We start from the raw sequence: 14,563 nt of genomic DNA on the forward strand, positions 1-14,563 counted from the left end.
TAGAAAACAATGTAAACATGCAATGTTTTATTTCCCTCTTTCACATGATCAATCTCATACACAATGTGTTTTTTTCAAGCAAATGGGACTGCCCTAGTTTGTTTCACAGGTGCATAACCTCTTTTCTGAACACACTGTTGCTTTCAAATGCACACAGCCTTCTTATTGATCATGCAGTCTCTCTAATAGACACCCAGAATCAGCTAAGTTTCATTGATAATTAGCCTAGGGTGGAAATTGAAATCACGCCAGCGAAATGTGCTTAATTTTGAGGACTTTCACTGGTATTGCACCGTTACAACGCAACTTTTACAACGCACTACCATTACATCGCAACTTTTACAACGCAGGATCCATTACAATGCATGCCTTTACAACGCATGACATTACATAGCATATACTATTACAATGCATGCCATTACAACGTAAGTATAGGTAAGTATATCATTTTTTTTATTTTATTTACAAATATTTAATAATAATTTAATTATTATTAATTATAAATAAATATATTTATTTATGTTTTATTATATTATAAATTAAATATATTAATTTAGGTGATTTTAAAAATAAGTATGAGTATAGGAGTATATGTTTTGGGGTACTGAGGTATATGTTTTGGGGTGTTTTGGTATTTTTAGGTTTCAGGGCTGGGTTTGAGTTTTGGGGTACAGGGGTATTTTTAGGTTTCAGGGCTGGGTTTGGGTTTTGGGGTACAGGGGTATTTTTAGGTTTCAGGGCTGGGTTTGGGTTTTGGGGTACAGGGGTATTTTTAGGTTTGAGGGCTGTGTTTGGGTTTTGGGGTACAGGGGTATTTTTAGGTTTTAGGGCTGGGTTTGGATTTTGGGGTACAGGGGTATTTTTAGGTTTTAGGGCTGGGTTTGTGTTTTGGGGTATAGGGGTATTTTTAGGTTTCAGGGCTGGGTTTGGGTTTTGGGGTACAGGGGTATTTTTAGGTTTCAGGGCTGGGTTTGCGTTTTGGGGTACAGGGGTATTTTTAGGTTTCAGGGCTGGGTTTGCGTTTTGGGGTACAGGGGTATTTTTAGGTTTCAGGGCTGGGTTTGGGTTTTGGGGTACAGGGGTATTTTTAGGTTTCAGGGCTGGGTTTTGGGGTACAGGGGTATTTTTAGGTTTCAGGGCTGGGTTTGGGTTTTGGGGTACAGGGGTATTTTTAGGTTTCAGGGCTGGATTTGGGGGTACAGGGCTATTTTTAGGTTTCAGGGCTGGGTTTGGGTTTTGGGGTACAGGGGTATTTTTAGGTTTTAGGGCTGGGTTTGGGTTTTGGGGTACAGGGGTATTTTTAGGTTTCAGGGCTGGGTTTGGGTTTTGGGGTACAGGGGTATTTTTAGGGTTCAAACAAATTAAATAATAAAATTAATTAAATTAAAAAAAAATTAAAATTAATTAAATTAAATTAATTAAATTAATTTAAATTATTAAATTATATTAATTCAATTTTTTTATTAAATTAAATTACTTATATTAATGTAATTAATTTTATTTAATTACAATTTTAAAATTAATTAAATTAAATAAATTAAATTAAATTAAATTAATTAAATTAAATTAATTTCAATTTTTGTATTAATTAAATTAAATTATTAAATTTAAATGTATTACATTAAATTAATTGCTATTTCAAAATATTTAAATTAAATTAATTAAATTAACTTAATTACATTTTTTTTAAAAGATATACTTCCCTATACTTACGTTGTAATGGCATGCGTTGTAATAGTATATGCTATGTAATGACATGCGTTGTAAAGGCATGCATTGTAATAGATCCTGCGTTGTAAAAATTGCGATGTAACGGTCTGCGTTGTAAAATAACGCGTTGTAACGTCATACATCCCTTTCACTTTACACTTGTTACGCGAAATTCCAGTCACACTGAAAGGGTTACGGTGAATGTGCCGTTTGCAGTAAAAATTTACCATGAATGCTGTGGAATAACAAAATGTGAGTGGCTGTTGTTCGCTGTGCTTTTGTTTTCTGCTGTTTTTTGCACATAATATGTCCTTGTTTCAGAAAAATATGCAAGGGCACATTTTGGGTCAAAAAAAAGAGTCAAATTATTTGCATTTCACTTAGTTGTACTTTTGCGTAATTACTCAAAAGCAAATTATGCAAATTTCACACACCCCTAGCAAAAGTTGATGGCTGGTGGCAGTGGTTCATTTGAGCCGGGGGTTTCTCATGCTCAGGACCAGTAATTAATTGTCAACACAGCACTTGTGACAGTCTGCCACATGGTGGCGCTGCCCATCTAATTTAGAAATGAGGAGCACAACGGTTGTTTATGAATACAATATACATTAGAAATAAATAATACCTTACACACCAGACATTATTTTAGCTTTAGGGACCTGGAATAATCTGAGCTGTCGCACTTGCAGGCGAGAGAGATGGGTAGTAGTTGTTTTGGTACTGCCATTGGCAGCGATGACGGGGCAATGGGTGATGCGAGCTGCAGTGGCCTCCTGGTCAGGGCCCTGGCACTTATCATTTTACAAACTAAGCACTGGCTGGTGGAGAATAACATGAGAAAAGGGGATTTCTCTTGAAATCTAAGGTTGACGGTCCCATTGGGCTGATGTCTCATAGCTACGGGTGCCATTTCTAATGTGTGTTTGCATTTGACTGCTTGATCAAGAACACCCCTCAATAACCCTCTCATCCTCTTCTCCACACAGGGTCATCGGCAGCGTCTCACAGTTCGAAGAGTTTGGAAGGGTCTTTCATTGCCCGAAGCAGTCCCCAATGAACCCTGTTCACAAGTGCTCCGTGTGGTGACCGCGTGCCTCGCAGAAGCCTCATGCGAGCAATGGGGTCTTCACTTGCGTGTCTTTGGCCTTCATTGTGCGGACCTGCTCCGGGACATAGCAGCATTCCAGCGTGACTCCTCCAGCACTGGAAAGTGAAAGGACCGCAGGCCACCACTAGCCTTGCTGTATCCTGTCCTGTGGTCTTGGACAGATGGTGCAGTTAATGAACTTTCATGTGTACTCCGAGTAGACACCAACACCTACCGAAGAGAGGTGTCCATCATGAGACTCGTAGAAGGCATCAGCCGAAGATGGGACTTGGGATGGTATCTTGATTAATGACATCAAAGAGCCAAGAGTTATCCCACCACTGCCCAAGTATCAGAGGACATTATGTCCTTATTATATTCAGTTTCCATAAAATGCCATGAAAGGACATGACATGGCATACAGCCTGCCCCAGCTTAGCAAAAACATGCCCTGAAGCCGACCAAGAGAATGTCAGAACCTGGCTGAAACGTGTACATAACATTGAAGATGGGAATAGCTGCCTTCTGAGATCTGAATGTTTCTTTACTAAGTGCTTACTAAACACACCCTGGAGCATTTGCTGTCCTTGGCAAGTGAAGGCAGAGGTCTATGCGACTCTGGAAAGGATTCTCAAGCCGCATTTATGAGCGCGAGGTCTAGTGAAAAGTGGGACGAGGTGGCCTTTATACTGGAAACCTCAGAGGACTGAAAGAAATTCTGCCAATCCTCTTCTGAAGAAAGATCCATTTTCCAGAGTAAGAGAAAGTGCCATGATCTCCCTGACTTCTCAAGCTCAGTGCAAGGCACACCATCTTGAGCAATAACTTGGAGAACGGGCAAGGTGGATATCCGGCACACAATTCCTTTATTGAGGCAGGGCATCGGTGAAGGATCTCAGAGTCTAAGAGAACCTAAGAGGTTGTCTGGGATCTATGGAAGGCTAGAAAAAGATGCAATAGGCCTCATCAGAGGTATCAATCTGCCTTTTGCGGGGCAGCCTGTGGTGGAGAGTCAAGAGCGGCCAAACCCTGAAAACAGGAACTTGATTGCCTTAAGGGAAAACTAGTTGAAGTTGCCTCATTGTACTATAGGGCTCCACTGTAAAGCTTACTCAAGCAGATGTGGCATGTAATATATGGCACCCTCACACTAGTCTTCAAGGGGAAGACTGGTGCTTTCCTGCTGGAGGGCCCTAGCAGCCCACGTCCTGTATACTGGACTTGGTGGGGCCAAAGCAAAATATAGGCGTAGACCGCTATACCCAGAATCCTACTGCATTCCTGCTGCGAAAGATGTTCTTGGAAGGGTCTAAACAAAAATATGGGGTCATGGGTTTGTACTTTCAAAACGAATAATTAAGAAACAAAGTTATGCAAGATTTGACGGCAATAGTAGGGTCCTCTACCATGTAGGAACACACACTATCGTAGACCGGCTCCCTAAAAGGGCCATGTCAGATAAGGATTTTAGAGTAACTCCTGCTAGTGATGTAAGAGCCTAGGGGGCAAATTTATAAGGAACTGACGCATCTGTATAGATGCGTCAGTTTCCTTGCGCCAGCGTCAAATGTGTTTGCGTCACCATGGATGCGCTGTATTTACAATACAGTGCTCCATGCCATAAGGATTAACAGATGTGTCAGAAATTCTGAAGCATCTGTTGGCCCAAAAATTATGCATTGCTTGAGTCATGTCGCAAGCACGACGCAACTCCAGCAATGTATTTTGAGACCTATACTTACTGCACTGCGTCACTCCTTACGACCGCTTCAAGCAGGTGTAAGGTTTGAACGCAGCGGCGTCCTAAAAGTGGTGCAGTGAAATCTTGTAGATTTCACTGCATCACTTTTACGAGGCCTTCCTGCGTGGGAATGCACACCTTGCATATATTACACCTGACGCAGGTATAATGTGAAGCAGGGCTTTACAAGGTGACGCATCTCCCTAGATGCGTCCCGTTGTAAGTAGACCGCATTGTTTGCGCCAGAAAAAGTGATGCAATGGAGGCGCAAGGGGCTTGTAAATCTGCCTTATGAACACACCAATGGAAACCAAGTATTTAAAGCTTCAACTTCAGTACATGTTTGAGTGGATCCCACCTCTTGAGGTCCATTTCATGAGTAGAAACAACTGTGAAAAAAACTAAATAGCAAATGGGAGATTCCCTACTGATGATTCCTGATGGAGAACTTAAAAGTTCCAGAATTCCAACTTGAATGCCTTACAATCTACAGGCCATAGTGCATGGTGTGTACCCCAAAGTGTGGAGAGTCAAACCAATCTGTTTAGTTTCATAAGGCGACAGATGAAAATTGATCACATTTACTATTCTCCACCTGGGTAGAGTGGATTTTTCAGCAAATTTACTCTGTGCTGTGAGAGTAGCCACTTCCGGGGGGAGATGAGGGAATAGCACTTACACCTCTCAAAGGGGGCCAAAAAGTACCTGTGTTCCTGTTCTTTTTGTCCTCCCCCCCCACTACAACAGCTGTTGGATGTGCCAGTAATAGAAGTAGACACAGCTTGCTGCACACCTTAATTTATTTAATTATGTTTCACTGTGAAGCAGTGTTGTTTGCTTAACACCTTCAGCGCGGCGCGAATTTTCGCGAAGTGCTGAAGGTTCTAATGACCCAACGGGCTCATGACTGAACGGTTCCGTCATGAGCACAGCTCAACCGATGCTCATGACGGAACCGTTCCGTCATGAGCGTCGAAGGGGTTAAAAATTTTCAATTTGGCTTTGAATGTATGTATGAGTGCATCCATCTATATAGACATGTAAAGATGTTGGGCCTGACTTATTATATCTTGGCGGTAAGGGCACTCGCTGCAACAGCGACTAAGTATCCTTTCCACAAGATACGGGTTTGCCCTCCTGATTTAAAGGCAGGCGGACCATTGGATGCAGGGTGGAGGCTACCCTGTCTCTGCCGTGGTCACACCCCTAAAACAGACCGACAGAGCAAGGGCCGTCTGAGAGTGGCCTCTATGTTCGCCCATCTAATTTAGATGGGTGTACATACAGGTCAGTTTTCAATGCCCGTCACGCCAGGAAATCCCTGGTGGGAAAGGTCAGTGTACAGTTCTTTTATGTCCCTCTCGCCATGAGAGAAACTCCCACGGCGAGGGGGGCATTTTTCTCCACAAAAGAAAATCCCATTTCTTTGAAAATTAAAAAACACAATTTTGACTGGCAGCTCCAGGATTTTGACGGAGCTGTGAGTCAAACTTAAAAAAAGCACTGACAGAAACAGCTGTGTCAGCGGTTCCCCCCGATGCTTTAGGAATTACGTCCAACTTGACGGTCATTTCCAAATTAGGGTGGAAGGGACTTTGCTAGGCCAATGGAGTAATATATATTGTAAGCAAACATAGATAGATAGACAGACAGACAGACAGATAATCTCATTCCTAGGAGGCCCCAGCACTTTTATCTTTGGTCTAATTCCCCCACCCCATTAAAAAATAACATTTAGAGATGCCATGGAAAATAGTCAACTGCAAAGCTGGAAATGGAGCTGTTGGTGACAAATGTAACACTTTCACATCTTATTCTCAGTGACTGGCTAGAACAATATTGGCTATGGGTCTTTTTAAAGTTTAAAACACGTTTATAACACAAAACAAGCAAACACAGAGCTATCCCAGCACAGAGAGACAGAGCTTCTCCTCCTCAAGCAATTAAGCATCTAAGGCGAGCTTCTTCCCAAATTTCCACATTTTTTTCACATACGCAGTCAAAGGAGATAAACAAAACTTTAGATGGTGGTACTAGCAGGTGCATGGCTTTCTCATGAGATGAGTACAAAAAACCCTGTGTAAAGATACAACAAACAATATCTCAGAAGCTGAGTTTGCTTATTTGAGAATTCCTACTTTACCATGAAAGTCTTGAACATGAGGCCTGTGCATGTCAGACGTTCTTGCTTCTGTGAAGTAAGTCATAAAAGATAACTAAGCCACATGACCGCGATCACCAGTGCTTAATTTGAGCCAGTGGGTTCCGGTGCTCAGCACCAGCACTTAATTGTCCACAACACACGTATGACAGTCTGCCACATGGTGGCACTGCTCACCTAATTTAGAGATGAGCAGAACAATGGTTGTTTATGAATACAATGTGCATTAAAAATTACTAATACCTGCCTCCCCAGCCATTCCTCTAGGTTTGGGGACCCGGAAAAATCTGAACTGTTGCACTTACAGGCGAAAGAGATTTTTTGGTACCGTCATAGACAGCGATGATGGGGCAATGGGTGGTTCAAGCTGCAGTGGCGTCCTGGCCAGGGCCCTGGGACGTATTATTTCACAAATTAAGCACTGGAAAAACATCTCTCTGAAAAATGTTGATTCTCATGTGTCCGCTGGAATGCAGTAGAATTCTAGGAAAAAAATAGCATCCCAATATTTCTGCTAATAGGTGAATATAATAAACAACTTGTTGATGAAGTACTGTTGCTTTAATTTGTATTGAAACAAAATGGTCAGTTTCAATAATGTGATTGTTTGAAATAGTTCTTGAAACAACCCTGCAGGAAACAGAGTGGTGACATTGAGGTGGTCTTCCCTTTTTAGGGAGTCAGTCACCAACCTTTCAGGATTCGAGGCTGAGTCACTTCAAAGTTGCAGACAAGTCGAAACTGGTCAACGACATTTTCAGAAATTGACCGGGTTATCCAAACTAGCTCTTAAACAATTCAAGACTCTTGATCTAGACTTTTTAAGGATTTTAAGCTGAAAATTATGTAATTGTAGCTTACTTTTGCTTACAACTCCCCCCACTTCAATGCAAGTTAATGGGAAAATGAAATCCCCCCCCCCCACATTTCTATATCCATATCTCCCTAATACGTGTTCCCAAATGTTGGCATGTGTGAGCCCCCTCAGACCAGGAAGAAACATAAAGGTCTTTTTTTTGTTCCCTGGTACACCGAATGAGGTGGGTTTTATTTCATGTGGTGCAAAAATTGTGAATATTCGTGATGCGGGCTTGCATGTCTACATTCAGAAAATATTGCCCAGCTGTTCTTGACCAATCCGTGTAGTTGGATCCGGCTGTCAGCTTGTTTAAAGTGAATGACACACAGGCGTGTTCGTTCCTTTGTATCGTTCTAAAAAGTAGTCCGCGTTAATAATGATATCAGTGTTACAGAAAATTGTATTTTTTTTTTTAAAGAATAAAATGCTTCCTCTCTTCTAGCACATATCTCAAGTTTACCCAGGCAATTTTCTAAATGTCTTGGCAAATGATGAAAAAAGATGTGAAAATAGTCTCTAGCCAAAAATATATGGAAAAATAAATCTTAATTTTTTTAAAAGTGGTTTATGTTGATCGTTCCATTTCTGATTTAGCAGTGATTGCTAACCGTTCACAGTGTAATATTGTGCGAGGCAAAGGCATAAGAGTCCAGTTTATTGCTAGATAACAGAAACTAAGGAAGGGTCTGGTATCTTTTTAACATATGTGAGGTGTGTCACAAACATATTAATCTGCCTTGAGATGTCTTGGATACATTGCACTAAAATATATATATATATATATATATATATCGCACAAACATCCCTCCAGAAAGAAGAACGCGGAAAGCCAAGGGGAATACAGGTCAGGTAGGCACGTTTTATTTCTGCTACAGCAATGGCGGCGAATGCATTTCGGCGACTCTCGCCTTCCTCAGCGCCCAGTCATTGCAGCATGTCCTTTCACTAATGCTCCTTCCTGCTTTAAGTCGTTCCAGCACATAGCGCTCCTCCCCCTCATGCAGTCGGCCCATCCTGTCGGTGTCCGTTTGAATTTGGGACTTCAACTCCCAGGAGGCACTGTGTCGGTTCAGCTGGGTGGATGGCGTGGGGAAGTAAGGCAAACTGTAGGTTTTGCTGGTCACAGGCAGGCAGTGAAAAGTGAAATGCCTCACGAAGCAGGAATGTCCACGGCCACTGTCCTGTGTCCCCTTACAACCTCCGCTACCAGTGTACCAAGGCAATTAGCTGGGTCCGGGCAGTCAATCCGGACTGTAACGTATATATATATATATATATATATATATATATATAGAGAGAGAGATTTACTGAAAAAAAAGTTTACAGGGACGTCATAGTTAGGCTAAGATTTCACTCGTACATAACCACTGAAATTAACCTGAGCTAACTATAACTTACGCCCCCGCAATGCCCTGCTTATGACCTCACATATTACATCACTCATTACATGGTGAGTAAGATCACTGATGACATCACCCACAGAACCACTCACACCTCCATAGAACCTCTCATACACCCACTCCCCCTGCTACACAACCACTCGCATACCCATTCACAGACCCATACCAGTGCTCACACAACCAATCACCCATCCACAGAGCCACTCACACATCCACCTATATAAAAAATGACACATTATCGCATTTTTAAAGTCGCAGTACAGTGAAACAAGAAACAACCGTGGCAGCAGTAAGTAAATCTGTGCTATCCCAGCATGCACTGCAGGGGCGCTAGTCGTGACAGACAAAAGCCCAGCCTGTTCGACCTTGAGATTGGATTAAACTCAGAGCAGGAAGTACAGAGATTAGTCTGGAAAAGGAAGCCACTCGGAAAAATATATTGGATTGCCCACCCGATTTTCATGTACCAACGGATAGACTCATTAAATCTGTTAGACCATCAAATGAGGTTGATATGGTATGCTCTTGAAAATACAGTTACCACCTGGAGAAGGAACTAATGCCTAAAGATAATAAATTTACAAATGTTTATTCAAACTAATGTACTGCACTAAACAACATTTTCCAAAAGCAGTCGGCTTAAAGGCAGAAATGATCCTTTCTAACACCAGAGTGGTACACTATTATACCCACTAGGTAAAATAGGATATATAAGTACAAAATGATTGGAAATTATCAGTTTTTACTTACTCAAATACTTCAAGCACCATGCCTTTCAGGGGGGTTGTGCCCTATAGTTGTGGGTAGGCTTCCACACACAGAGAAAAGGCTGAACTTGTTACAACTATGGGACTTATTAACAAGACCCTTGCGCCACAGATGCGTCACTTTTAATACGGCAAAAAGCGAGGTACTGGCGGTTCAAGAGGCTTGTAAATAAGCCCTTATATTTTTTCTGGAGAAATAAAGAGAAACACCATTGTGCTCATTACAAGTTACCTGGTAATGAGAAAGTTAAATCCGATCACCGGAAAATCCGATACAGACCGTTATTTCCAGGTGTGACGGAGAGATGTATAAGCTTTTTCTGCGTATATCTGTATTGGAATTGCTGGCCCATGAAAAGCACCTGTGAACCCCAGGGAGCATACCGCGTCCGCGAATAATGTATCGAGTGTTGGTAGGCCTGGAATAACTACGCATGCGCATTACAGGCCATACTGGGTCGCCAAACAACAAATCGACTCAGGAACATCGACACAGTAGGCATTATTTGTGGTCAGAGTAGGAGAGGTTTCTTCATGGGGATCAATCAAGCTAGATGGACATAGGCATGGGGAAACATGTATGGCTTCTTACAATGAATTACTTATATCCTGAATACTGATTTATCATAATTAATATCAAATGCAGATTTAAGTAACATTCTATACTAGATGAAAGCCGAAAAAGGGTGAGTATTTTTGCTTATCTTTCTCAAACCATTACCCAGAATGATCAGAAAACATGGGCTAACAGGGAAAAATCTAAGAATTGATCAGACGTTTGAACCACCTGCTGTGGAGTGTGTGATTCCGTTTGGCCCCCAAAGGATTTCTTTTTGCCAACAAGAACTCAACGTACTTATCAAGAATCTTACTACTACTCTAGGTTTGCCTGCGAAGAACCTTGGGTACCATGTATTCTACATGCGGATTCCAGACAAGGTGGAAATGCACACGTCTGTGTCGAGGGGAAGGTAAGGAAACAACACTAGTTGCATCACAGGCAGAAGGCTGCCAGTCTCTGAAACAAATTCGACGATGCATGAACCAAACAGTGCACAAAAACTAAGAATTAACTGATAATTCAGTGATTGATAGGATGGAGCCATTACAATGTGAGTATGATTCCAAGTCAATGACCTATAGGTTTGGTAAGGTCAAATTGGATGCAGCAGGACATATATGGTTTGATGCCGTCTTTGTAAGACTCTAGTACAGCATCAACCTAACAAGGCAGCGCTGCGTCCAGCAGAGTTCACCTACCACATCCGACAAGAACTATAAAGGTAACAGTAGCAAATGCACAAACACTGATCGAACCTATGAACATCCTATAGCAACACGGCTGCATTGAATGAACCCAATGTCCCCCAAGACGCCCATTATAGCTCTGATGTCACAGTATACAATGTGACATCATCTCACCCTGGAAGGGTTACAAGGATGTCAATTCTCTCCGCAGAATATAGAAGGACCTCACCTCCAACTTACAATGGGGGATATTTACAAGAAAATGCCGGACCGCTGTGCTACGCCAAATTTGGCAATTCCACGCTCTGACATTTCCAAAATTCAGGAGAACGCCGTATTTACAAAAATAAGGCACACCCCTGCATTTCCCCTAGGGCTCGCACAGGCACCCTCGTGCCATGTTGCAAGGGTGCCTGTGCTGCAAGGCCCATTGCTAATGTGCAGGAAGGAACACCATCCCACATATAAACAATCAATAATGTCGCTTTGCTCTGCAGCACACATGGAAAGAACAAAAAAAGAGGAGAAATAAATAACTTCTCCTCATATCACCATTCTAAGAGCAAGATGTACCTGGCATTTGTTTATGGCACTGCACCAGCCTTGTTAATCTGGGGCAGGGTCAAAAACCAATGGGTGAAGCGTTGAAACGACCACAGCAACACCCATTTCCTGCCCCTTTGCCGCAGCGGACTGGGGCATATGCACAAGTGGGAGTTAAGCTAGGTTAAGTGGCTTAGCGCTACCTTGTTTATATGGGGAATGGTGCAACGCCACTGGACCGTCAACAAAAGTGAGGCTCAGGTGACGTAAGGGGCTTGTAATTATGCCCCAATGTTCCTTAAATCTAAGATGTTACTTGATAGTAAGATGAGCATTTTATGTAAGGTAGAAGTTCTGGTGTATAGAATGTTTATAAATTCTTACCCATTTCTCAAATTTCAGATGCTTCTACCGCTACGATATTTCTGGGCTGTAAAATGTTTCTTGATCCTACATTGTTTTCCATATGTTGATTTATATTTTTAAAGTGTTTCTCAAGTCTCACATGGTCTTAAAATGTTTCTCAAGCATAGGTTGATTCTCATTTCAAAGGTGTTTTTCAAGACTCCAATATTTCGTCAATCTGGCTTGTCTCTGCTGTAATCTGATTCTTATTTTTAGGATGTTTCTTAAACATTTTGTATTGATTTTTTTCTGCAATTTTACTCCAATGGGTACATATTTCTCTACAGCTGTTTCCTGATTATAGGTGCTTTTGGATCTAATTAATTACAAACTAACATTAATTGTCTGGAAGTGTTTATTCAAGGCTTAATTCAACGCCCATCTCTCAGGGGGTACGTTGGGGTGGCGGTCTAGTCCTCTGACGCGCTCTGCGTCAGCATAAAGGAAGAGGGTCATGTCTCCGCGCAGCGGACGCAGGCAGCGGGCACGCCGAAGGTGCGCCAAAGGTAAGCCCGTCTGCGCCCGTCCGAGCCCTGACGAGCCCAGAGGCCACGATCCCTGCTAAGAATCAGTCATACTCTAATTCTTTTAATATCATAGCTTATTCCTCAATTGAGCTCCATAACATCCGTAAAACAGTTTTAGACAAACAAGGTTCCATTTTAAATTGCACAAAAAAGTTCCCTGAACAATTGGAAGGTCCAGTAGCTCGTAGATGCTGCACTTTTCAGGGAAACCAACTTATAAGCCATGTACCGTTAACACAACCCCTAAGAACCTCTCTTTCAAAGGGCCTAACCTATATTTTATGCAATGTACGCTCCCTGGCTAGATATCCTTTAGAAATATGGGATTTGATTAATACACACTCCCCTGAGATTTGCTTTTTAACTGAAACTTGGTTGAACCCTATTAATCGCCCTATTATTAATGTAGCCATTCCAGACAATTATAAATGTATCCTTCTTGATAGGGAGGGGAAAACGGGTGGGGGAATAGCCATTGCTTTTAAAAGTCATCTTAGTATCTCTTGGATAAATACACTAGTAGATGAAAACCTGGAAATAGGCATTTTTAAAGTAATATTCTCCCCTTCGGAAAGCTGGACAGGGGCCCTAGTTTATCGGCCTCCTGGTCCCAAAACAGAGTTTGTAGACAGACTAGTGGACCAGATAGCTATCCACGTCCTTGCCTCTAGCAAGTTTCAGATGTTGGGTGATTTTAATTTCCATTGTGAAAGGCATTCATCACCAGAGGTAAATAAACTCCTCATTGATATGGAGCAGCTGGGGCTCTGTCAAAGAGTACAAGGACCTACTCATAACGGGGGACACACACTTGATTTAATCTTTACGAATATTGATTCTCTCATGTGTGATTCCCCATGGCCTCTTACTTGGACTGAGCATTCTATGATCAAATTTACGATGCCAACTGTTATTCAGACATCTGTTGCACAGACTGCCATCAAGTGTCAAACTGTGCATAGATCATGGAACAAGCTAACTCCTCAGGCATTTAATAAAGCGTTCCTGGCAGTTCCGTGTACAGAGGATCAGGATGTATCTAACTCACTGATTGCATTCAATGAAGTGTTGGTGAAAGCTCTGGAAGTAACTATTCCGATAAGGAAAAAATCCAGACTAACCCCTAACCGACGCTCAGCACAATGGCACTCCGCCGAATTAAAGCTGGAAAAATCTTCCTGCAAAAAATTCGAGAGACACTGGCGAAGGAGTGAATCCCCTCAGACTAAACAGCTTTTTAAATCTGCCTTGGCAGCTTATCATCGGAATTTAAAGGCAGCTTGATGCTTGTATATTTTGAACCAAATTGAAAGCTCAAGCAACTCATCAATGGCCCTATTCGACATTGTTAAAGATTTTGTGGCACCTGTAGCGTGTAAGCAATCACCTATAGATTCCCAAGAACTATGTGACTCTCTTGCCAGGTTTTTCCAGGAGAAAATTTCAAAAATGTACTCCAATTTTTTACCGGACCTGGCAAACTTACCCAGGGGATTCTGTCCGGGTAGTCCCATTACACGGACAGACTGCTCTCTTGAATGCTTTACACCGGTTTCATTAGCAGAGACTCAAAAAGCCTTAGAGATGGCTAAATCAGGCTCTCCTGCGGATCCTTGCCCCTCAAAAATCATGTCTCTCTTGTCTCATATTCTAGCTCCCACTGTTCAAAAAATGTTTAACCTCTCAATCCAAGAAGGCATAATCCTGGCGTCCTGGAAGGAAGCATTTGTCCGTCCTATTCTAAAGAAGCCGTTGGCCAACCCCCAAGATCTGGGCAACTATCGCCCCATCTCTTTGCTTCCACTCTTAGCCAAAATGCTCGAAAGCATTATTAACCAGCAACTGAGCAGCTACCTGGAAACTAATTGCATCTTGGACTCCTCGCAATCGGGTTTCCATCTGGGTTTTAGTACGGAAACTGCTCTTTTAGCGGTAAATGATTCCCTGAGGATGACTGTTGATGCCGGAGGATCAGCGATTCTGATTCTTCTTGACCTCTCCGCGGCCTTTGATACCATCTCACACACTAGGCTCGCGGAAAGGCTAATATCTTTTGGCATTCAAAGTGTTTCTCTTAAATGGCTGCAGAACTTCCTGACGGACAGATTTCAAACT

General features: G+C 42.2%; 1 protein-coding gene across 1 annotated transcript in view; it reads left to right on the forward strand.

The window, feature by feature from the left end:
* Positions 1–5,422, forward strand: part of ECEL1 (endothelin converting enzyme like 1) — a 207,682-nt gene extending 202,260 nt beyond the window's left edge. Inside the window, exon 17 of the mRNA XM_086944957.1 lies at positions 2,697–5,422. Within this exon, the coding sequence (XP_086801083.1) occupies positions 2,697–2,796 (100 nt within the window). The 3' untranslated portion in view covers positions 2,797–5,422. The remainder of the gene's footprint in view (positions 1–2,696) is intronic.
* The last annotated feature ends 9,141 nt before the right edge of the window (positions 5,423–14,563 follow it).

The sequence above is a fragment of the Lissotriton vulgaris genome, chromosome 11, assembly GCF_964263255.1.
Source record: "Lissotriton vulgaris chromosome 11, aLisVul1.2, whole genome shotgun sequence".
Taxonomy (NCBI): Eukaryota; Metazoa; Chordata; class Amphibia; order Caudata; family Salamandridae; genus Lissotriton; species Lissotriton vulgaris.